This window comes from Fulmarus glacialis, unplaced genomic scaffold, assembly GCF_000690835.1.
Source record: "Fulmarus glacialis isolate BGI_N327 unplaced genomic scaffold, ASM69083v1 scaffold33354, whole genome shotgun sequence".
Classification (NCBI taxonomy): Eukaryota; Metazoa; Chordata; class Aves; order Procellariiformes; family Procellariidae; genus Fulmarus; species Fulmarus glacialis.
The window spans coordinates 3,449-29,824 of NW_009206677.1; the positions used below are offsets into that span (position 1 = coordinate 3,449).

The 26,376-nt window shown below is 33.6% G+C and overlaps 1 protein-coding gene across 1 annotated transcript in view; it reads left to right on the plus strand.

The window, feature by feature from the left end:
- Positions 1–1,283: 1,283 nt before the first annotated feature.
- LOC104075376 (kinesin-like protein KIF6) overlaps positions 1,284–26,376 on the plus strand; it is a gene marked incomplete at both ends in the record, with an annotated part of 33,561 nt that continues 8,468 nt past the window's right edge. The window contains 4 exons of the mRNA XM_009575846.1: positions 1,284–1,490; positions 6,893–7,036; positions 10,327–10,413; positions 14,456–14,559. Of these exons, the coding sequence (XP_009574141.1) occupies positions 1,284–1,490; positions 6,893–7,036; positions 10,327–10,413; positions 14,456–14,559 (542 nt within the window). The remainder of the gene's footprint in view (positions 1,491–6,892; positions 7,037–10,326; positions 10,414–14,455; positions 14,560–26,376) is intronic.

A 26,376-nucleotide genomic window follows, 5' to 3' on the forward strand; every position in this document is an offset into this window, starting at 1 on the left:
AGTCCTTCTGTTAAGAGCTGTCCTTTCTGGATTAAAAAGACACCACCTTCAACACCTGCAATGGGCAGTCTATTTTAACAACTAGAACGTTTCATACCAAAGCAGACTATGGAAAAAAAAGCAATGTGTTGATACATGTAGTCTGAATCACAGGGTATGCCTAGATAAATAATTACTCTAGAATAACAGAGGAATAAAGTATAGACAAGAGATTAATGTATACAATTTAACCAGGATGTTTTTGTCATCTTTTTAAACAGCTATAAATAAGTATAGATTTAGTTGCTAACTCAATAATACTTATTAATTTATTTCACTACCCTATTTTTCTGCAAGTCAAGTATTTATGCCCTGATAACAATGTAGTCATACCATTTGTATGGTAAACCTATAATCTCCATATATATTCTAAAGCTCTAGCTATTTATAAAATGAGGATAATAAGGAATTCTTTTAAAGTTTCCAACAACGGCTTGGTATAACTAAATGGAAGAGGCTTTAGATGCTTAAAGACTTTTTAATATTTTGTTTAGGAAAAGAAAGGTGCATGTGTGATGGCATAGGGTCACTTGAAATCTAAAATTAAATATCTGGGGGCTGTTTAAAATTTTCTGTTCTGCATTTCAAATATATTGGGAACACCTCTAAAGTCATATTAAAGCTGACCAAGAATTTCTATGTGTCTAGTTAAGGAAGTACAGCAGTAGCTCTTCCAAATAAATATATTTAAAGCCAAACCTTTTATGAAAACTCTGTCATGCCACATAAAATTGTGATACTGATTTTGCCAAGTTAATTTGTTTCATAAAGGTAATGAAAATGTGAAAGTCCAAAGCCTTATAGAAAGTCCTAGTCTTAGTTACACTAGTAGCTATCTAGCCAAAAAAAATTTTAAAAGGGCTTACCAATGGTGAAATGAATAATCTCTTGGAGATCAGGAATTAGTAACTTTCCCTCCGATCAACATGCCCTCTTCTAGTATTCCTTAGTATTCCTCAGCATAGTAAGGCCAGCTGCTTTGCTGATGTACTCACTGTTAAAATATCTTGGAGCAAGGATAGGTGCTTGCTTGCTTGCAGTACAATTTGTCCAGACCAAAGTTATCCAAGTATTTGGCCAGAATGGGAGTGCCAGGTAAATCCTTTTGGGTTCTTCTTGCATATTTATTACAGGTGCAATAAAAAATTGGATAGGTGTTTTCAATTGCCAGATTATTGAGCTATAAAAAGCTAAATTTATTTATTAAATGAGCATTGAGGACTCTTCCTTTCTTTTCATTGTAGACACCAATGAATCAAGCCTCAACCCGATCTCACTGCATTTTCACTATTCACCTCTCCAGCAAGGAACCTGGATCTGCAATTATCCGACGCTCCAAGTTACACTTAGTAGATCTTGCTGGATCGGAGCGTGTTGCAAAGACTGGAGTTGGAGGTCATTTATTGACAGAAGCCAAATATATCAACCTGTCGTTACATTATCTGGAACAGGTAAAATTGGAATAGAGTGAAACATTTCTCCCTTTGCTACATTCCTGTTTAGCAGTGTGCAATGTTTTGGAAATCTTGATTCCAATATTCAGTTAGTCTTAGGATATTTATTGCAGGTTTTTAAAATGTTTGGGTTGATAGCTCTTTATTTGAAATAACATTTTAATTTAGGAAAAGCTTAACAGTTAAACAGTAAGGTTATAGTAGGTATACAGGGTAGTATTTCAAAAATAGTTTTCTTGTTTTATTTGGAATACTAAAGATATTTACAAGATTGCAGCTATATTTCTGCTAAAAATATTCTTTGTGATCTTTTCCCCCTTCCATACCTGGGATCAGGATGTACCACTGAAGAATCATTGAACTAAAATGATTGGGTTTTATTTAAGGTATACTAAAATCACTATCCTTCTTTCACTGTTGCTTTTTAATTTTCCCATTTGGAAAAGGCAAATATTGAGAAAGTAAATTAATCGTGACTAATCTTACTACTTTTTTTTTTAAAAAGAGACGAAGAATGAGTTAAGATAGAGGTGGTAAATGGAAACTTTGAAGATGAAGCATTCTAATAGAAAGGTTTGGTTAACAGATTATAACTGTTAACCAATATTAACAATAGTAACTATTATTGTTAATAGTAATAATTATTATTATTATTGGGGTTTTTTAATTATTTTTCCTCCACTGATCTGATATAATCATTTTCCCTTCACGACTAGAAAAATAAGATGTTGCATCTTAGGATCCTCGTATTTTTTGTGAATGTGATAAGTGTGATGGCAAAGGCTGTTCACACTCACTAATATCTTCTTTTCTAGTATCTCTTCTTTTCTTTCCGCCATGTTTGTAGGCATTGTCTGTATTCCATAGCATTCCTTCCTTTCAGGTATTTCTTTTCAGCTTAGTATTTGTGGCATTGCTAAAAGACATTTATGCTTATTTATAAAAACTTAGTGCTCATTACATTTTTGTCTCCCTGATCTGCTGTGATGTTTTGTATTCTAATGCTGTAAAACACCAAGCAAGGGTAAGAAATACTTGGCAATCAATGAAATCTATTTTGTGGATGCTGTGCTATTAAGTTGCAATCATTTAAGATTTTCAAGTGTGCATTTCAGACCTCACACCTGTAAGAGAAATTAAGTTCTTTCTAAGATTGAATACATAATATTGTTTTCACATTACAGTAAACACTGTTCATGTTGTCAGAAATTTGTTATTTTTTGGAATTCTGCTGGAGGATACTGTATTTTTTCCTACAGCTTCTTTTAAAATTTTTATATACAATATTAGCAGGTCTGTGAGGCTGTCATTTAGTGGGAGAAATAATGGGGGGGGAAAGAAAAAAAGTTTAACTCTAAAATTCAGATTTGTCCCTTTTAATTTATACTCCAGTATATGTGTTATTTAGTAAAATTCTCAGTTGAGGAAATCCATTAAAACAGAAAATTTTGTGTGTGTCTGTATCTGAAAATTCTTTAAAGTTATGATTAGGAAATATAACTGATTGTTCCACTTGGAAGAATATTTTTTATTTTTGTGTTGTGTGTTTTTCTGTTAACAAGAACAAATCTCTTAGATTTCATTTAATCTAAGATCAGAGATAATTCATCTCTCAAAAGAAGGAGCTTAAGGCACAGCAGGTGGCAGTCAGTCATTTACTATTACACTGAATTTTTTTCATACCCCCCATTTATTTAAATTTTACCTTGAAGAAGAATGTCTGTATTTCAGCTGTAGTTATGGGAAGTGATAAGGGTAAGTGATTCTAAAAAAGGCCTCTTCAGAATGATACAAATTGTATTCAGGATCCTTCTTATTTACTGTATGATTTTTATGTATTTGTAATGCAACATTGCATGAGCTTCTGTGAGGTTGAATTTAATAACTTGTAGTGTGTTTTGAGACGCTCAGGTTTGAAGTGCTGTAGAAGCATAAAATATTAATGTTTTGTCATGCAGCTTTTAACTCCTATTTTAGAACTAATACAATTGGAGATACGCGTGTTGGGTTCTGTCTGGGATTGCATATCATTAATAAAAATGTTTTTTAATACTGAATAAAAGACCACTGAAGACAGTAAAAAATATCTTTTGTTCAGTGGGAATTGGGGCATTCAATCCTGACCTTGCAGTGATTAATATTAAAGTACAAGGATTCCTCAAAATCATCTTATTTACATGCTCAATTGTTTAGTTATCTACTGGTGTTTTAGCGTTGAGTTATGCCATTTCTAAATACCTTGCATAATAAAGTAGTCATGTAAAATGATTTGTGTCAAGATGACAATGAGAACACAGTTCTGTATTACCACATTTGGTCTACTCGTTAAATATCTACAATGTGTTAAAAAAATCTTCAAATAAATCAATGGCACTTTTTCTCCAAGTGGTAAAATGTAGTAGCATGTTCTGGAATTACAATTGCATTTTTTGTGTGTGTGTAGATATTCCCTTCTGATACACAACATAGGGTATCCTGGACCAAATTTAGAGTTACAAATTAACACTGATACAGCCGCATGATTTGACACTATAGTGGAATTATAAGTATATGTATTTCCCCAAAATAATAGAATACAATATTCCCATTGCTTTGGTCAATATGGCTGTTAACTGTCATTTAACACATGCTCCATTTAGGGAATGCCAAAAGATTTTATTGGTTAGTGAATGATTGCTACCCACACCTACCAAAGTTTTTGCTAATAAAATTTGAAATCACTGCCAGCCATCAAATGCTAGATTTACTCACATCCTAGAGAAAAGGTAATTTTCTGGTTTTGTTCTTTCCTAATTAATATATAAAGACATGAGAATAACAGAAAAAACAGGAACTTTTTAATAATTTAAAGTGAAATACAAGCATTTGTTTCTGATTAGCAAACCATGACTTTTTGGGTGAATCATTTCTAGCAAGACCTGTAGTATATACTGGAGACAAGCATATGTTGTCCAAAAAGTGAGAATGCTTGTAATTAACTACAAGACACCAGCAGTAGAGTTTGGATTTTTTGCTCTAAGGACCAGAGCTTAAGCTGATAAATTCTACTAGAAATAGGAGGTAGGATGGGAGACTTAATTGACAGAAATCTGAAGAGTGGGGAGGTGTAGGCAGGAATCTGGAAGGATTCTGGATATGGATCAAAGGCAATGTCAGAAGTCTTGTGACTGCAGATGGACAGGAGAAAAAAAGGAGGCCTCTGGAGCAGGCATATTGCTTCAGAGCATGTGATACACTAAACTGCAAGATAGAGATGCAGCTGATAGCTATGTACCTGCAAGTGATGCACCCCAAAATCCTCATCTCCTGAGGATGCTCTGAGAACATGTCCTGGCTGCCTGTTGGCATGAGGTACTGGTGCAAATCTGTTCCCTATATGAAGTTACTGCTTGCACAAAGGTTGTGGACAGGAACAGGGACTCTTGGGCACGCTTCAGATCATATCATAACCACTTGTGAGTCTCAGGCCTTCCTTTATGCTTAACAATATTTCCAAATGTTTCAGTGAAGTTATTTGTGAGTGATTGTACCTGATCTATCCTGTTATGTTTCATATAGGATGCAATTTTGTAAAAAGTGACAATATTTCTGACAGCTTCCACATTTAAAAAATTAATTAGGTCTTAAAGTGGTTTGTTTGACCTTTTCTGCCTTAAATTATGTTGATTTAAATCGGCATATTACAGTCCTGGTTCAGTAATATTAAGGCCTTTTAAACTTAGACCTACCAGTATTTAAAAAAAAAAAAAAACAAACCCCAAATCTTTTTTTATATCACAAAGATAACAACACCTTCTTTTTGGCCATGTAAAAATGAAACAATTTTCTGATTATCAAATTTGTTGGCTATTAGAAGATCCAGGTTCAGATCCTGTACAGGTGGTCTCTCTCACTTTGTGGAAGAACATCATTTCTCTCTCCTTCAGATTTCTCCTCTTTCTATTCCAGATTCTTTGATTGGATTGTGAAGATTGATTTAGTGATTTAGGTGAGGTTTTCCAGAGGGACTTAAAGCCCTCATCTGCTGTGTTATGTGACTCTGTCACATGACAGTACAGTGGCTTCTGCATTGTGAGAGCTGGTCACATCGCTTTTCAGTGCCAGTGCGGGAGGGTTCAGATTCTACCTGGGCTACAGACTTCCTGCATGAACTTCAGAAAAGATGAACTTCTCTGTAACACAGTTCCCATTTCTATGGAAATAACATATCTTCCCTCTAGCTCTTTTCCCATCTTGTCTATTTAGATTGTAGTCTCTGTGTGGCAGAAACTGAGAGTGTGCTTATTAATGTATACGCTAGACTACTATGAGGTTTCTATGTAATATTATAAACTAACTAAGATATAACATATTTCCACCTAACAAGTTGTAATATATGAGATTTGAAAACCTTGATCTAGGAATGGGTTTCCAGATTCCTTTAAAGATAGTAATTTTCATATTATGCATTCGTCCCTCTCAGGGCTGCCAGTGTAAGATTTACAGTAATAAGAAATTTTAACTTTCTGAAGACCATTAGGAGAAACTAGTGCCAACAAAAAAGTTGTTACTAAATTTTCTAAAATAACAATTTTTTTAAGTGCAGCATAAACAAAATATATGCTAGCGTGCAACGTTTATTGAAGGAAAAACAAATCCTAATCATTTAGGGTAGCTTGCACAACTCATATAGCTACAGTTTTTCAGTACAGTGCCTGGCCAGTTCACAGTTCAAATCTTTTATATCACAACAGATCATGGTAATCTAGCTTTTTATTTAATAATAATTAGGTCCCATAATGTAAACAGCTGAGAAGAGAAACTGAGAATAGTAGGTGTACCATTTCCTTTTTGGCCAAGGCATATATATTCTAAACTGAATTATTTCTTTCCAGCAGTACATTGTAATCATGCACCCTTTTATTTGTGTTTTACTTTTCAAGGCATTTTCTCAGAAAGAAATGTATTGACCCCTCTAAGAACCATGTGCTTTAAAAGCATGCTTTAGCAAATATTAAAGAATTTTTTACTTGAATGCTATCCATACTTTATTATTATGATGATAAAAAAAATACGAGGAAGGTTTTCAGTAAGTTTCTGTGTCTTAGGAAAGTCTGTGGTTTTTTGTTCATTGTGTTCAGATTCCATGTTGCTGAGAGGCTGTAAAGCTAAGGTATGATAAAATTAAATTTATTTGGTCTTTCAGGTCCAGCTCCTACAAAGACACATAAACATGCTGAAATTTAAGTTAAAATTATTTCAATAAAATCAGTGGGTTTGCAGCTAACTGGGTGCATGAGCGTAGTTTTGTTGTATCAGAAGTTTAGGTTCCTGAGCAGATTAGTTTTGTTCTCTTTCTGTGTCAATCGTTAATAGACATGTAAATTTAAAAGTCTCTTCCATTTTTACTATTGTTTCAGGTAATAATTGCCCTTGCAGAGAAAAACCGGTCCCACATTCCTTACCGAAATTCTATGATGACCTCAGTGCTAAGAGACAGCCTGGGAGGAAACTGCATGACTACCATGATAGCAACGCTCTCTATAGACAAGAGAAATATAGATGTATGTTATTTCCATCTATTTTCAACAAAAATGTTTTCACTTCTCTAAAGATCCTGCTCTTTTGACTTTTATTACGGTTTGCAATTCAAGTGTGTATGCTTTTATTCCTGTCCTTACAAAAAAAACATTTTAGCTTTGTTTCCAGGAGATAATTTTATCAATGGAAATTGCAGTAAGATGTAGACAAATCCTTTAGGAAACATGCTTTTCTCTAAGTAATCTTAAGTCAAGGAGCAGTTGGGAAACACCTTGCACCTAGTAATGAACCTTTTTTTTTTTTTTTTTTAAAATTATCGTTTTCATGATGAATAAATTTTTAAGTTATGGAAAGGCATTTCCAAGGAATTTTCCACAGGACATATTGGTAAGATCTCTAAGTAGATTATGGATCACACTGAAAGCCTTGGCAGAACTTCTGTAGACTTCTTTGGAGTTGAAATTTCATTGAGTATTGTAGACAACTGGAGGGTTTATTGGGAGGGAGAGAGAACTGGGTGGGGTTATTTGGGATTTTGGGAAATTTTTTGAATACTTTTGTCTCCTTTCACCAATTTCCTGCAGTGGAATTATATGTAGTGATGTTTTCTTCTCTTTGTTTACCAAAATATGTTGCGATGTGAATACATAGAACCCTGCTCAAAGCCATTTGTAATCTATTTATTCCCTGATTTTCCATAACATCAAAGTGTTTTAATGCGAATATATAAGAAAAAAAACTATTAAGCCTAGGACTGTTTTCTGAAATACAGTGGAAAGCATTATACTAAAACCATACTTCATCTAGTTGAACACTTCTTTTTCTTTAGAAGATGGACTTTGCTTTTAAATGAAAACAGATTGTTCAGACTTGTAATGCTTATGCAAGCATGATGTCTGGTTACAAGTGCAACTGGATAAGTTTGTTAATGAATTTTTTTTTTTTAGGTGTGTGGGGTAAGCACCCATTCGTATATCAGTTCATCAGGTATATGTATCTCACATTACGATCTAGGCTTCTATTTTGGGAATATTTAGCCCAAGCAATTATCCAGAGTAGGCTACTGAGAGTTTTCTTGTTCTTACTTTAACATATACCATCTACACAACAGACCTTCTTCTCCAAAAATAAATAAAAAAGTCCCTACCCTGCTCCCCAAAATCTGATATATGTGAGTAATATTAGGACAGATGTTAAGTCAATTACTAAACATTAGAAAGTGTCAGAATTAAGATAGCTGCATAATTTTAGTTTGGAATTCTGTGAGTCATTATGCATAATTATGTTTGGTTTGCTTTTTTGTTTGTTTTTTTCCATTGGATATACATTTCATTCACAAAGGAAACACAAGACAGAATTGCCCCCCAGTATGAAATGAAGTTGAATAATAAAAGCAACTTTCTTAAGGACCTCACTTTGTCTCTTGCAATGAAAGCAACAAAGCAGAGAATTCAAAGTAAGAAAGGGAACTCTCATGAAGAGGACAAATAGAATATTATCCTAGAGAACTAGATTATATTCCTGCTTCTACTGAAGAGTTTGTATACAACTTCTCACATCACCTACATCATATTTTTTGTGCTAGTTTTGTGGAGTGCTTGAAAGAAGATGTTGATTCTGAATTGTAGATATATTAATTATTACAGCTGTAATTGAAGTTGAATGGAAGCTGTTTTGAACAAAAGATCATATAATAATCAAATACCGTTTTTTGGTACATTTGGCTTCAGTTTCCCTTCTGTTAAGTGTAGTCATTCCACCTACTTGCAGCAAAGAAATACCTAGAGGGTTAATTGATTAATTTTTGTGAAGTCCTCAGGTACTGTAACAGTAAGCATGGCAGAAAAAATTATTAGGAAATTAGTAGCTGTCAGCTTTGATTACCATTTTGGTGGCATAGAATAAATAGATCATAAGCTTACATATTGAACATTGAAGACTGAATTGATTAGCTACTCATTAATTTAACATATGCTTCATACTGAACAGGGCAAAGAGGTCTGGTAGAAATTGTATATATGTGTACTGTACATATAATTGTACTTAATATATGTATTGAACTTAATTAAAATCACATTAGCTGATCATCATAGCACAGGAACCATACAGCAGAGGCAAGCAGAGTCCAGCTAAGACTATGTGCAGCTTTCTTAATTGTAAGGCCTTCCTTTCCTTTCCTTGAAAACTCTTCTTTGACTCTGTGTATATATATTACGTCTTTGGCAGTAAACACGAGTATCTTTCATCAGATTCAGATTTCATTCAGATACCAACCCTCCAAGCACTGAAAGAGACAGAAGTCCTGTGGAAAAAGGAGTATGTGATCATGTATTTAAATAGGTATTTTCATATGTTGGAGGACTGAAAACTGCAGAATTACTTTGATTCTGAAATAAAACTCAGTAGTAAAGTTCTCTTAATGTAGAGATTATGTGTAAATTCTTATATTTTAAATGCAGACTGCCACATCTCAGAAAATTTTATCATACAGTTTATCAAGCATAATTGGAATTTCTAAGACTACTGTATGATGTTTTATTCTTTGAGATAACTGAGAACAATTGCTGGCTTTTTATTCATTAGGTAGATAAGTTCTCTAGCAGGGTCTGGCCTGTAAGTATCGGCTGATCTCAAAGGACAGAAAAATACTTAGGGATCCTCGATTCCATTCTGTGCCCTAGGTGGGAGTACGCACTGATTGTCACAGAGTTTCCTCCACAACCTCAGTCTTGTATCTTCTTTTTTTTTTTCTCCCTACCTTTCCGTCTGCCTCACCTCATCTTAGCTCATCAGACAGTTTTTTATCTGGTATCATAGTTCTCCTGGATGCCTCCTAGTTCCAAGTCTCCCAGCTTGTTTCTCATTTGTCCTGGACTTTCACTCTTCTTCCCTTCATCTCTTTTCCCAGCTTCTTTTACATATGCTTCTCTAGTCCCATTTTCACCAAAAAAATTGGGCTTAGTTCATTTTCTCATTTTCTCATAATTCAAAAGTTATTACCTTCTGAATAGTACTGCTTTCTTATCCTTTAGTGCCAGCTAGGGACTCATTTGAAACACAGTTGATCAGGCAATTGACTAGGTCAATAAAATATGTACTATGATTTGACAGTTTTATATATAACTGCCATTAATATGCTAACCTAATTTCCCTTGAATATTGTTGTTCCGGAATATGAAATGGTAGATTAGTTCTGTAAAATACACAAAACCCAGAAACTTAATTTGATGACTTCATTAGCAGTCTGTTCTACTTACCTGGTGCAAAGCTAACTGAAATTTTTCTTTTTTCTCTCTTTTTTTTTTTCTTCCAGGAATCTATATCAACCTGCAGATTTGCACAGCGAGTTGCTCTTATTAAGAATGAAGCAATTCTTAATGAAGAAATTGACCCCAGATTGGTGAGAGTTGACTGGGGGCAGAGGGAAGGAGATTGCTTGTTTTAAGTTTTAATAATCAATAGCAGTCAGATGAATGTTGAGGATTTTATACTGAATCATCCCATTGTTTTTAGATGCAAGTTCCATTTTTTTCTATAAAATAACTACTATTTTTATTTTTTTCTTTTGGACATAATTATATTAAACGGACCTTTATAAACCCCCTAAAGGCTTTCTCAGCTCTTAAAGCATCTGAGGAGCAGTGGTCACTTTGCATTGCTTCTTTTAGGGTGTTTGTTTCTAAATCAGCCACAGATAATTCGATGTCCCTAAAACTCTTAAAAAATCTACTAAGATTACTAGTCACTTGATGAAGGCATGCTGCTGCACTGAAACAGTTCGTGTATTAAAAAGCTAAGAAACATACAGATACAGTCTTTCCTTGAGATCGGTCCAAGGAACATTTTAGCTAGGAAGAAAGAACTCTGTAAAGTTATCATTAGGAAAAAAGGAAGATAGGTAAATGACATGTGGAAATAGGATTTCCACACTAAAGCATTAGGCTGATGTTCACATCCCAAAGAGCAGCAGAGGAGCTCTGCAGAATGGATCGGGGATTTAGGAGGTACAGAGAAGGATAGAGGTAATAGTCCACATTGGTAAAGCACAAAGCATTGCCACATAAAGAAAACAACTTTCTTCTTTTAATGTGTGTAACAAAAATATACTTTATTTTTTCTTTTTAGTATGTGGTTAGTCTTTCCTTTGAAAGATTTTATGTGTCTCTAGCTTGTTACATACCAGACTTGTTTGAAAGATGTGCTCTTTAATATATGTTCTACTATATTAAGAGGCCTTTGTTAGTTTATTTAATGTAATTTTCTGCACTACCTGCAAAATTTATTTCCTTTGTAAATATTCAGTACACCTATTAAGGATTGATTAATTCAGCATAGTATTGCAGATAATAATAGCCCCTAGATCACCTGGGTTGCACGCTGTGTATCAAAGATGTTTTCTGATATAGGAAATGTTTGACTGAGGTTACACTGCTCATGCCAAAGCTGCATATATGGATATAATGAAGGAAGAACTATAGCTGCATTTCAGCATACCCTCTGTCTCTGCGACAGAGACATCAGATGAAAAATAAGTTCAGGTTAAGCTATTATATTATTCTGTTTATATACAAACAGACAATATTTAAAACATAGTTTTTAGCAACATAGTTTTTAGAATTATAAATTTGAACTGTAGCTTTTCACCTCTAAAGAATATAAAATCTGAATGTAATATTCTAATTTCAGTGGTCCTGTATGTTTTTATGATATACTAATCGCATCATCATTCTTTTTAATGGGCAAAATTATTACTGTATTTCTAAATTTCTCATGACTAATTTGTAATTACAAATTTTATGTATTTTGTTCTCATATGACCTTCTGAACTGGCTAGGAAATGCTTTCCTCTTGAATGGTCGACTGCAGAATGCTATATTATATAACATAAGAAGGATTTGTTGTCTAAAAATTGGGGGATTAGATGTTTGGTTTCATTCATTGTTACTTGATGGTAGTTAACATATTTCAGTTAATGTTAATGATTGTGCTTTTATTTTCTCTTGTCCTTGAAGTTCAAAGGGAATAGGAGATTCTTGTCAAGTTTTCTGCTGTTTTTCTTTTTTTATTTTTTTTTTTCTTTCCAAACAATTTCTAACAGTAACAACATCACAAAAAAAAAAAAAAGAGCGGCCAAAATATAAACAAACAAAAAACCCCAGTAGGCACTGAACAACTTCTTCATTTCTGTCTGTCTGTCCTTTTTTTTCTTTCCTGTGTAGGCTTTATAGTACCAAATTATGCAAAACATTTCTTCCATGACCACAGAAGCCTTTGATTGAGGTGGAACACATGCAGGCTCCTGAACATTTACTACATCCTGTGGAGCTATACTCCATGAGTTTGGTATGTCTTGCTCTGCAGGATCATTTAGCAAGTAAAGCAAAAGAGGACTCGTGAGAGTTAGAAAACCATCCCCTCTTGTGGAAAAGGCAGGGGAACACAGGTACCTGGGCTTCATATGGCTCTGTGCTCGTTGTGGAATTTGTTGTCCATCTTAACTATGAAGTATATTCCCAGGGTGCAACCTGATTATTCAGTAAAGTGCTGGACTTAGGATTTTTTTTATTAAAACAAATGCCATTTATTTGCAGTATTTATCATCTGTAAGTTGAACGCATGCTTTATAGTGGGAGTGCAGATAGATCTGAGTTAAGTCTGACTTGTGTAAACTTTATTCTTCATAATGGAGACTTCCTGACTGTGTATCTTACTAAGAAGATGAACTTGTACCCATTGTACTTTTTAAGCAACTCAGCTTTGAACCTCTCTCACTCATGACCAAAGGATTTGGTTTAAACTGAAAATGAAACTGTTGAGCCTGAATTAAATCTAATCCCCTCTGGCATTCATTTAAAAATAAAAATGAAAATATTGTCCTTCTGTAGATTTTTGTTTGTCTTAATAATACTTGAAAATCAGTCTTTTATCCATAAGAAATATATATATGTAAGAAATACCAGAAAAAGGTATTTCTGTTGTTGGCAGATTGAGGTTAATCATGCTAACAAATTTGAATGCTGAACAGGGATGGTACTATCAGTTCAACTTTCTGCCTTTTTATACTCCAGCCCTAAATTTTAATTTATTGACTCAGTAATTGGCACTGGCTACATCAGTGTGTGGCACCAGAGTGAGGCAGCCTAAAATCAGGTTTAAAAGTTTGACCTGCAATATTCTTGAAGCACTCTTGCAACATCTGTAATTGACAGTTCACCACCTTAATATATTCCTAAATAAAATATTGTAAGTTAGCCTTTCATACTTTATAGTAACAAATGTGTTACTGGTAAGTTTAGAGTTAAAAGAAATAATCATATGTATGTTTAGAATATTTTTATTTTTTGAAGTAAAAATACCCATTCAAAGTTTAGAAGTCAATGTTAAATTTAAACATTAAAAAAATACAAATATTTGAAGGAATTTTAACATCCAGTGAAAATGTGTCATCAATTTCAACAATCTTATTTCTAGAAAGTGCATGCAATCAAGAATGATTCATTTTTCCTTGAAAACATACTTCTCTTGGAAACTTATTTTGCACATGGAATCAGTGTACTCATATCCATCTAAAAATATCATTGGACTCCTGATACATTTGAGCCATTATAAGGCGATGCATCATTAAAATGATCAATCATAAAGTATCCAAGAACTTGCTCATTCATGTTTTAGGCTTGGGGATTTGCATATTGTCCCTGCTTTGTAGAATTTGGCCTTGGGAGGCTAATGATTTGTGAAATATGTTTTTATACAGATGTTTTTTCCAAAAGTACAGGCTCCAATAATGAGCTATTGCAATTTAAAAATCTAGTACAGCTCTCGAAGTCACTTTCTCAGTCGTTACTATTCATTAATGGAATTTAATTTCATTATGCTGATTTGTACTATTCATTTGTTGTTAGCAACAACAAACCCAACAATTATAGTATGCTATAATTTTAATAAAAGTGGAATTTTACATGAAAAAAAGAAAAGTTAAGATTAAAATAGTAAGATAGTGTTTGGAATTTCTGTTTCTAAAGGGAAGGTGAAAAAAAATCACTTTTGGTGTTTAGTTGTCCTTTCTTTAACAAAGACATCAGTTCTATTTTAAATGTGTTTTCATTACTAATGGGCAAAACTAATGAGTCAGAAAGCTCTTTTTATTCCTATGGCAAATTATTTTTCTGTTTTGCAAATAATCTTTTGAACTCTTTCTGTACAGCCATGTCTTCTAACACACAGAATTTACTGAGTTTGGAAGACTTTTCTTGTTTTTATAAATGGAAAAGGAAGAAAAGTGCTTGCTGTATTTAAGGCATTTGGACTGTTTTTAAAAAGAGATGTTTAAAAAAGAGAAAACGAAAGTATATTATTTCCCTAAACTCAGCCTTCTAATGCAAAAATCATAAACTAGCTATTAATTTGTAGGTGATGCTTGGTTTATGCCTTGCTGTTTGCAGATGATTGTCCAGCTGAAAAAGGAGATCCAGGAGTTGAAGGATGAGCTGGCGCTGGTGACTGGCAAGCAAAGAACATCAGAGCTTTCACAAGAAGAGCTGCTTCAGTAATGGCTTACATTGTTTTCATTTTCTTTTCATCATTTTCTTTGTTGGCATAAATATTTAAATTCATCTCAGGGTTTTAAACTTCTCTGAGTGAATAATAAAGTGAAGTTAGGTGCCAGGTTAGAATGGCAGTTTTCCATGAAAAGCTGTATGAGGCTGCTGGCTGTGTTTTTGCAGCCTCAGCTTTGAGGAAGTGAAGTAAAGTAAACGCAAAGGATGGGAATGCCTGTCAGATGCCAGGCCAAAAGAAGTGTTGTATAATAGTGCAGAATAAAAAAACAGTCTCTCTCAAAACTGGATATATGATCTGAGCAGAATTCAAGAAATATTCTTTCTGCTGAGAAGTGTCCTGCTGCAGTGTTAGTTTGACATAGGCCAAGAGAAATCTTGCATTTCTGATACACAATTAATCAATGTCTTAAAAGCCAAATATTCAAATTTTTTACTGAGCATGCTATTGAAAATGCATGATTAATTCACTTAAGTGTTGTAACATCTTACAGCTTTTTGTTACAGATCAGTACAGCATGTAAGAACTTTCTATGTATAATGTAGAAATATCTACTTAGGTCTAAATGTTCACAATAACTAAATTCAATTCCCAGTTTTGAAAAATTAATTGATTCTGTAGGATGGACCTATTTAATCACTGTGCCTCATCTGTATAAAGAAAGTAATAACTGCCTAGAGATTTTGTTTGGTTAGTATATTAATGGTAACTAAATTGAAGCTGTGAGGATTTTTAGTCTTATTTTAATTTCTATTGGAACTGGTTCAGAAGAAAACTACCAGTGCTCACAATTTCTCCTGACATCCAGGAGATTCTGGAGACATGAGGACAAGCTGCTACCTTGAACCTTGAGTTTCTCCTGTAGATTGTTGTCATTCATAATTCTTGGTTTTGATTGTTTTGTTTTGTTTTAATTCAGAATCTAAAGGATGATCCGTATCAAGGATGAGGAGCTAGATAATGCTATAACATTATGTATATATTTCTTTTACACCATTAATCTGAGTCATTTTCAACATAGGCAGTTACCAGTATAATCTTCTAACCGGAAATGTCCCTTCAGTTCCTACTGGGTTAATATTTATTTAGCCTTCTGGCCAAAAGTATGGGAGTCAAATGCACCAAGAACATTACAAGGTAGCACTTGGATGTGACAAAATCAAGCCATAGAAAGAAAATTAAAGAAACAACAAGAAAAGAGAAGTATCTTTCTTTTTCTTTACATGCAGAATTAAATGCCCTTATTAGCTAGTTTCTTTTTAACCTGACAGAACTAGTCCTTCAGAAGATGAGTGACTTTATTCAGATATACTTAAATAATCTATATGTTCATTTAAAGATGTACTTTCCTAACATTATTGTAAAAATCTGTCACATGAATTTTCCGCTGTGGTCTTGTTTGCTGTTTAGTTTGTATAGGGAAACTGGGTTTTTGGAAATCATTTGGGTTTTTTAGGCCATACCCATGAATCTTACTTCCTAAGATTTCCTACCTGACTTTCCTACCGGTCTTATAAATGGGAATGGGTTCACAGTTGATGAAAGTTTTTGATATAAATATGCAAAGGAAAACTAGGAATGTACCATCTGCATACAGTTGCACTATAGCGTACATCTGGGAAGTCTTGTTTCAGAATTGTGTGACTAAAAAGTATCAGTTGTATGTTTTTCTTTTTTCTCTATATAGCACAATATATAGTGTGTTACATCATTGTCAGAAAAGGTTGCTTCTAAGATCATAGCAAGGAATTTTGCATCCCATTCCTCCAGAAAGAAGCAGGGAGGAGACTTTAGTGAATTTCTATGTGTAATAAGACACAGAAGGACCTCAGGTATATTAGGGCAATACAGAATTGTAGGTTTTTTTAATTTATCATTTATTTATGTTTACTAAGGCTCATGTAGCACAGAAATAAGTTCTTTCTTGGAACAAATGCTCTGCAATTAAAATACAGAACAAAACTTAAGTACTGCTGACTGAGATACAATACTTTTCCTGAGGATCAATAATAAACAAGAAGAACCTCAAGCAATTAACCTCATCAGTCATAAATGCCATATAATGGCTTCGTTCAAAGATCATTATTTTTAATATAGACTTAAAATCGAAAAAAGAATTGGATATACAGATTTTTTATGGATAGCATAGTTTCAAGTAGAGAGCAGAAGATACTACTGGATATATACATGAGTCAGACTGGCTTATTAGTACTATATGCTATAGTTGAATGGAATGTTGAAAGATAAGTCAATCTTTTTTTAAACTTAAACAGTTCAAGTGGGGGAAAATATCAAACGTCAGGTTTTATGAGTTTTGCATTTGTACGTGTTTTTGCAAGCAGAGTGTTCACAGGTAAATAACTGATGTCGACTAAACACCCAAATGAAAGTATAATTAAATGACAGTATAAAAAGCCATTACTTCAATGAAAATATCTTTCTGTGGTTTTGAACACGTATACATTTTGTGCTCGCTTTCGTATGACGATAATGTGACCATGCTGGTTTCCATCTGTCTGAGCCTCCTGTCCGTAAATATCCTGAGCATTTATGAAAATCAACAGATAGCATCTAAGTATTCTGTCTCCAGTTAGAGTCTATCAATGCATAACACAGGAAATCTTTATGACAATTCTGTTTATTGAGACTGGGCATCTGACTTTGGAGCTACTCATTATTTGGAGAGTTTGTTCACATTAAAGAATAAATATGCAAGTGAGTAGTCCAAACAGAAGTATTGACCTGGATGAGGGCTGATAAAATCATGATTTACTGTTACTGGAAAAAGTCTATGTTGCAGTTTGCATCTCATTTTGCATCTATAATGAAACCTAAATAATATTACTTATCAGGAGACATATGGATCAGATTTTTATGACAGACAGAACAGGAAAAGAAACATGGTATAAGTGATAATGCAAAATACTGTGTTGCACTTTATTTGGAGTCACTACCCAAGAATGGTCCTTAGGGGAGTGGTACTGTAGGGGATTCCAGATGGAATAATCTTTTTTTTTTTTTTTAATTGATGCTTTTTTAATATGCCCAGAGAGGAAATTATAATTAGGGTCATTATGGATTTCAAATATGTATTTAGACATTTCTACTTAGTTAGGATATCTTCTGTTTAAACTTAAATAAACTGTATCTCGACATGTATATGTGTGTGTATATATATATATAAATAATCCAAGTTTACATAGTTCTTTTCAAAATTCTTAAACTTTAACAAAAGTCCTACTGTGATTTGTTTTATTACAAATAAGGTTATTAACTAGTAAGGAGAATTGTTACTAAATACAGTCTCATCAAAAATGGCTGTGTTTTAATTCTTATTCTGATCCATCATACATATTTCAAGGGAGGTCAGAGCAAAATTAATCTTCTGAAAACATTTTGTGCCTTTTTTTTTATTTATTCTTTGATTCTGAACACAGATATCAATGGAAAGACTCTATGCACTAAGTACATATTTATTTTGTTGCCTTTGCACAAGTCTTTATCTCAGGCACTTTTCAGTAGAAGATGGATGCCAAAATGAAACTGAGTCTAGTGGTATATGTGTAGATCCAATAATTTTTTTTTAGTCTAATAAAATGGTTATGGTAATGCATAGGATTTTTGCTCTCTACATAAGTTGCGAGAAATAAGTGTTAGTGGTTGCCCTGGAAATAAGTATTAATATTATGTTAAATTGATATTTTGTATGTTTCCTGACTTAATAAGTCAAGAAATGCCAAATGTTTCTTACAATAATGAGCTTCATTCCACTTGTTTACTTTCAGGGCATTCCAAATGAAATCAGTGGGCTACTCAATGCAGTTAAAATTGCTAGATATTTTAAGTTAGTATGTCAATAAGCTGTAGTTCATTCTTCATTGTTTTTTTCTCACTTAAATCAAAGAAGCGTCTTCAGGGATTTTTTTTTTTTTTATCATTCATTTCATGGAAGGAAAAAACCATCTGTCAAATAGGCTTTCCTCATAACCACTACAATGTCACATTGTCATTCATTAAGTTTAAAACAAAATGGAAAACAAATGCTCTTGACTTTTCTTGTGAATGCTAAGTTATAATACAATACAATTTATCAGTCCTGTGAATAAAGCTATAGCTGTCTGGAATTCTTACTTCATAATTCTGTGTTAAATGGTAAACATTTACATTACTATGTCATATTTTTTATCTTATTATTTTATTTTCATAAATGTTAAACATACATGAATTCTGCTGCTCTCATTTTGTTTATTTAAAAAGCACGGCATAAAAAATTCAGCTAGACTACATAAGTGGTTCAGAACATAGTTCATAAAATGCTTCCAAAATCTGAATTGCTTGCTTTGGATCTTACCATCTACTTCCTCAGCTGTAAAGGGCTGATCTCTAAATATTTCTTTGAGCTGGAGAATTAGTTTCTTGTTGGGGGGGGGGGGGGGGGGGGAAGGAACACTTTGCACTATTTTTAAAAAATATAGAAAATAACATCATACATCCCAAATAGAAGGAAATTGTACTTTCATAGGCTTCTGTACCATGCTTTAGAATAGAATTAAATGGCATTCAAATGTTTGGGGGTTTTTTGTTTCGGGTTTTTTTGGGGGGTTTTTTGTGAGAAGCATGCCAAAAGTAAAAGGGAGAGTCCTTTTTGTTTGAATCATTTGGGACTTTTTTTGTTGTTGTTGTTATAAATGAGCTCACTAGCAATTTACAATGTGTGCCCAGAAAGTCAGGATTTCAAATCAAGGTCCTGTGTTCCAGAGCACCCACGCTTCCAGAACCTTTGCCAGTTGGAATTCTCTAGGAATAGGACCGGAAGTACTGGCTTAGCACTTTAATTTATTAATAACTTTACCTTATTTCTTTCAGATACATATGTTATTACAGACACTTCTATTTTTCACTTCAACAGTCATACGTTGTTCATCTTACTCAAGCCCTGGATTTCTCATTACTTCTTTCTGTCTTTCATTTTTCTGTTTCAACATTGTGACATCTGTATGCTATCATGGTATTAACAATATTGCACTGTTGTACAATATAGAGCTTTAACAGTTACTCATACTTAAGCTGTTGAACAAATGGTTTCATTTACAAAGCAGAGCAAATGTTCTTATTTGCTGATGTCAGTGTTCAATTTCAGTTGCAAGGTGGAAAAAATAGAAGCATATTACCTTGCCTTATGTCAACACAGCTTTGCAGATAGTGGATTTGTGTAGAAGTTAGCAGACTGACTGACACAAGCTGTTTAGGCAATAGTCAAGAGAAGAGAAGCTACCTTAACTATAAAGCAGTCTTAAAATGTCTCACATTAACATCTAGCCTGATTTAGAATGCTATTAAATCAGTGTCTTTCTCTAGAGGGCATTTTTTCTCTTACATATTATAAAATCTTTAGTGACAGCACAGGAAGTTCAGATTCCTAGTGCAGGTACCTAAGCTGGATGCTTAAAGTAAGTGTAAATACTTTTCTTTGATCTTGCTATTTTGTTGTAAGTTCACTGACCTAAGAAATAGAAAAAAAATTTCTTATATAAACTGATCACCTTTTACATTGAAACTATTGAGAGATAATTTAAAGTTCTTTTCAAAGATTAGCAAGTTTGTTTTAGCATGGGGGGCAGGGGCTGAAAGGAGACTGCATACTATGTCTGGTTTTCTAATGTCCAAAAGTATACCGGTCATCTAATGTCATATGGTTTCAAGAAAGATAATGGAATATAGTATAACTCATATTAGTGAGTTGTATGGAGAAAGGATAGCATAGCTGAATTTGATTATTTAGATGTTTGAAAAAATCTTGGAGCCAATTTCCAATTATATATGTTCAGAAGTGTCTGATCATAGCAGCTCTTTAATCACGCTGAAATTCGTTAAATGCTTGGTCAGCTGAGTTGCTTCTGAAAGTACCACTAAATACCTGTTTGCATCTTTTGGCACTTTTTGAAAACCTTTTTCTTCTGAGTTTTTACATCTACTTAATAACCTGTAAGTGACACTTTACACAATTTTTTCAAAACTACCTCTCTTCTATACTGTAGGAATGTCTCGGTGTTCATCCATATGAGTCCTTTTGACGTCCTTGAGTAGTTTTTATGCTTGCCCTATGTTCTTTCTTTTCATTTCAAGTTCTTGCTACCTTCTCCTTAGAGATACTTACATTTTTCAAATTTTGATAAACTGAATCTTAGTTTTCTCTTGCTACTTTTAGATATACTCTAGTGATTAGAATATGACTACTGTTAGGACCACAAATATTAGCTGGCAGTGAGTAGCATTTCCTTATGTATGTGCTTTTGGTTTGTAATTATAAAGTGCTGTGAAAGAAGGAAATAATCTACTCTGCAAGCTACTTGACATATTTCTTCTCTGCAAAAACTTTGCATGTGTAGTATTAGTGTAGGCATTTTTTTTCCCTGTATAAGCCAGTCTTCGTCTTTTTATAGTCCATGACAAATTTCCCCTTGACTTACTGATATGAAGGTTTAGATCTGTGTGCATTTCATCATTGGAATGAATGATTTTCAACCGTGTAGAAACTCTTCACATCTGTTTGCCCCATTGTAGCCATCTAATTCAGAAGAATCTCCTCACATAAGGAAGTAGCAAAAATGGCTTTGCCCATATGTCTAATAAAAAAAGTGGATTATATCTGTAAGAGGAGGTATATGCTTCTCTACTGTGCAGTGCGAGTGTTTAATGGTAATCATTCATCTGTCTGTATGATACTGTTTGTTTGATTGCTTTATAAAATCAGAAGGCCTATTTTCAAAATTTTTACCCTCAAATAACAGAACTTGGTACAAAAAATCCAAATGTTGCATGCCGGCTTGAATGTACGTAATCTCTTTGGATGCCAGCCTATTGGCTAGGTAAAGAGGCAGCATATAAATCCTAACTGTTGCCTATAGTATTAACAAAATGCACACAGTATTCAAAAATCTATTTGTTTCTACTCATTATCAACAGGGAAGAGTGTGCTTTAGTTCTACTATCAGTTGGCCCCAGCTGAAAATGTTAGATAATTAGGAAGAGAAAGTTAGGAAGGACCATTTGGTCTAACAAACATGTTCATATTAGACCAATAAATACCAGCCAACATTTCAATGTCTATGAAAATCAGTTTATCTCCGTACATGTAAATCATCAGCCATATTGCTGTGTTCTCTATTTTCATCTATTCTTTTTACATTTCTAAATATGAGAACTTAAAATTTCTACTATGTCTGTGACTCTTCAGTTTTGCATTGTTTTTTGTTTTGTTTTGAGAGATATCATGACTTCCTCTTCAGGAACATTACTGTATTGATAACATTATTCAAATCTTACACACAAGCTCTACTTTCACCATTTAAGAGAATTGCTCTCTATGCAGGCTTAAGAGAGAATTGAAAGTTTAAAGGTCATAATATTTGCTTGTGTAATTATCATAGGATTCACTTCATTATACCGACTCAAAGGCCAGAAGTTTTCCAAACTTTAATATATAATAGAAAGCTCCAAAATCATCTTTAAGAGCTTCAAATTGCAATTTTGAAAATCTGAAGCACTTGTTTTCAAGAATAATTTAGGTTTGTAGTACTTTGCTTTCAGCTGATTTCCAATGGTATTTCTGAGGCTTTCCAGCTCATTGTGTTAGGCTTTTAAGGAGTTTAAATTAACATCTTGCAGGATCAGTCCGAATATATATAATGTCATTGGATTAAAAATTCTGGACTTGTGCATGATTTCTAGACTATCTACATAGTTCACATAATCTAATATTCTGTGAATCTCTTAAATAACTTGGTATAATTGCCTATTTCATGGGTGCACCAATTGAAGTACAAACAAAGGAAGTGAAATGTCCATGGATTTAAAAAATCAGTATTAGGGTTTACATTTCCTTATTCTCATTCAATTTTCTATTGCCTGGCTATATGAAACAGTCCTATCATTTCTGGACTATTTTTTGTCTTTGAATAATCTACTATGAAAACCAGAAATTGAAAATAATAGAAAATTACCCCGCAAGTTGTTTGTGTTTTTTTTTTTTTAAATACATCATTTGGGAGGAGGACTGCAATAAAATAAAGATTTGCATATTTTATCAAAGTTCATGCAGGCCTACTTCTGTTTCACTTTATTTCATCAAGAATATTGTGTTTGGGGGTTTTTTCCTTTTTTTTTCTCACAGTTTTTTTGTAGTGACTAGTGGAGGAATGTCTGACAGAAGTGTCAGTTCAGTTTCTATCTGTCTGACTGACTATGCCATTGAAAGTGACTCCTGAGAAGCAAGTGGTGCCTCAGAACCTAGCCTTTAGTTTCAGAAGATTTCCTAAAAAAAAAAAAAAAAAAAAAAAAAAAGTGGCAGTTCTGCCACTTGCAGAACTTCATTTAGTTTCACTCATAATTTTGTTTCTTAAAACACAGTTGTTAGTATAATTCAATACCATTATTTACAGACTGGCTTAGAATGCATTTTCAGTTTACGGGATGAAACTGAACCTCACAGCAAATTTGTAGTATGCAACTTTATTATTGCTCTACTTCCTCGTACATACACATGTAAACGCTTCAGTATGAAGTGTATTATGTTTAGACTTTTCATTCCATTCCAATTAGTAGCAGAAAGGGGATCTTTGTCTTTATTGTCCTGTAATAGATTTTTTTCAGTTGTTAGACCACTGTATAGATATTTAAAGTGAAAAAAAGTGTCAAAATCTTCCAGACTGTAGGAACAGAAGACACTCAAGGACTTACTGCTCTTACTTCCCTTCTCTAAGACTGCACCAAATCAATGCAGCCTATTCCAGAGCTACGTTAATAAAACTATTCCTACAAATATCTACTGAGGGAATTGTGCAAACACTTAGGTAGCCAGCTCCACTATTTAGTTTCCTTAATTATTATTATTTCACTTAGGACTTAACCAGCTTTTGTTAAATTAGAGGTTAAGCAGTTATTTCTGGAAACAGAATACAGCATTATCCTCTATATATGTCAAGTATGTTTTAGGCAATTGCTGTCATGTCCACTACCCATCAGTAATGTATTACAGCTTTTCTCAGGACAAGCTCGGATGCGTTGTGTGTACTTTATCTTCTTTGTCATGTCATTAGCAACAATGCCTGGAAATACCTGCCCTTTTCTCTCCTGTCTTCCATAGCATTATTGATAAAATTTGCTGCTTAGAATCGCCATGGTCTTCCCATACTGATGCACACTTGAAGCTAACTTATGTGGTTAGCTCTTATTAAATATAATGGCAATTCTGCTTCAACTATCATGCATTTTTAGATAGATTCATAAAATATGTGGAGATGTGGAGTTACTTTTTTTAACAACATAGACATCATTATTAAACTTAAAGATAATTTTCAAAATGAATATATAAAGAAAAAAAATGATATGGATTATGTTACCAATAGGAAAGCTATTGCAAAAGTCTAGTTAAGCAAACTTCTTTAATTGCAGCAACCTCTCCGATTACCTCAAGTGTTGCAGTAGCTTCTTTGTTTGCAGCCTATTTTTCATAAACTTGGATTTCCATTTTGCTTGTCACAGAGTTCACAGTTGACACACAAAATTAATTGTTCTTTAAGCGAACTTAATTTTGATACATAATATACAGTGTCAGTGATCAGGGGTTAAAAGGCAAGCTCTCCCAGAAATGAATCATGGCACATAAAGCAAGGTCAAAATGAGTCCTTCCAAATCTGTGTTTTGAGACCATGCATCCTGCATGCTATTGAGAGCTCTAAACTTTAAAAACATACTCTCAGTTGGCTGGGAGTGCTTTTCTGATGCATTTCAGCTGTGTAATTTGCATTCTGGTTCATGCAAACATATGACTGATTCAGAAGTGTTTTTTTTTAAAAAAGATGGAAGTCTGTTATTTAATGAACAGATAAAACTGAAGTAGCACGGTGCTCTAATTATTCTGGAGTCGGGCTATCAGAAAAATTGCATGGAATCTAAAGTAATGTGGATACAAAACTCTGTGATTTATGTGTGGTCTAAATGGTAAGCAGGCTTCATTAAAAAAAGAATTCCTGAAGGGTGGAAAGTAACAGAAAATAAAGTTGATAAAGTAAAAGCTGTCTGTGAGCTACAGTACAGCGTGTGTTTACACTATTTGCAAAAAAAACTATAAAGAGGGAAATGCTAGACCAAGAATTTAGTACTGATTCACAGTCATTAACCAGAGAGCACTGTTAGTTTAACACACTTCCATCCCAACTGTTTATGACTTCTTTTCTGTGAGTTTTCTTCCCACTTCCCAGCATCAGCGTAAGAACAGGCTTGTGCTTGACACAGCTTGTGTTTTCATTCAGAGTCTGGTATCATGATTCAAACTCACCTGGATCAGCACTGTAATAGCTTTCTTCTTGTACTATGTTAATATGTATAAGACCACTATGAAAATGAGTTTTAAATTAATCTCATAAATGATGTGATACTGTTCCCTTGGCATTGACTTAGAAAATGATTTTTTTGTGTGTGTGGAATTTTTTACTCATGTTTTCTGTTTTTCTTTTTTTTCTGATGAGCACTGAGAAAGAAAACCCTATTCTTTGTTTACTGCTCTTTTTTCACAGAAAATGGGTCTTTGTTTGGTACTTTCATATTCTTCCTCCTTCAGGGAGTTTCTGTTGGGAAAACTATTCTTCCTGATACAGCAGGGTTCTGGCAATAGGCTTCAGCACACCCTTGCTCTTATTAGTATAAGTTAGGCCTGCTGTTCTTAGGGCAGAACCTTGCAGTCCTAAAAGGAAGAATGGAAACGTATGAAAAATCCCCTTTTTAGGCTTTATCTACTGTAATAACATTAAATAATAAATATTTAATGGTCTATAACTTCCTTTACCTAACAACATACAAGAGAAAAGGAAAAAAAGGGAATCATTTTGGATCTCCAGAAGTTAGAAGACATATCTTCATCTGACGCTGATTTTAAATATTTTTTCCTGTCATGTGAAATTAGCTATGATTATCCATGTTCCAGATTTGATTAGCACAAATTCTGCATGGAAACATTATTGAGAGCCTTAGTAAGCTAAAACTAATGAAGAATGCAGCAGCTGGCTTGCTGATGTTATTAACTACAACAAATAAAAGACTCTTTAGTTTAATATTTGTTTCTACACAGAAATAGAGGTTTTAGCATTTCTAAAATGTAATTTTAGCGTTTTTTTATGTTAGTTTAGTACTTTCAGTGCAAGTATCTTGTGGCTAGGTACTTCTATTTCAGATTAATGTAGCCTTTTCTGGTGTAACTTACCAGTAAAATAAAAACATCTCAAATTTAAATAACTTAAATTGACCATTTTACATTAAAAGAGTATCAAATTCTGAAATAAAGATACATGCTGCGTATTTCTACTGAAGCAATTAAGTGTGACTTGTAACCCATTCAGTAATTTTCAATTCTGTGTTTGTAACTAACCCCATAATTAGGTTTCCATTGAATTTCAGTTAATTAAACAGTTTTCATCATTGCTTTTTCCCATCAAGCTGAGTGCACTTCGACTTTCTAAGCTGAGCAGTGAGAAGACTGGGGGCTAAGTATTTTTTATAAAGGTCTCGCCAGCATGAAATAGAATTCCTGGTGTTGATCTTCAGATGATAGTATAGAGACCGTCTCTTTATTTGGCTTTCTGCTCCAGTGAGTGAGAGGTATCTGTTACTAGGCTTTTTGTTGTTATTTCATTACTAGGTCTTCAGGTTGATTATTTTTAATTTTAATTTTAGTTAAGGGATTATTCTTTTTGCTACTGATGGATGTCTTACAAAGGGCTTGTAATAAGCTCATTTTGTAAGTTGATAA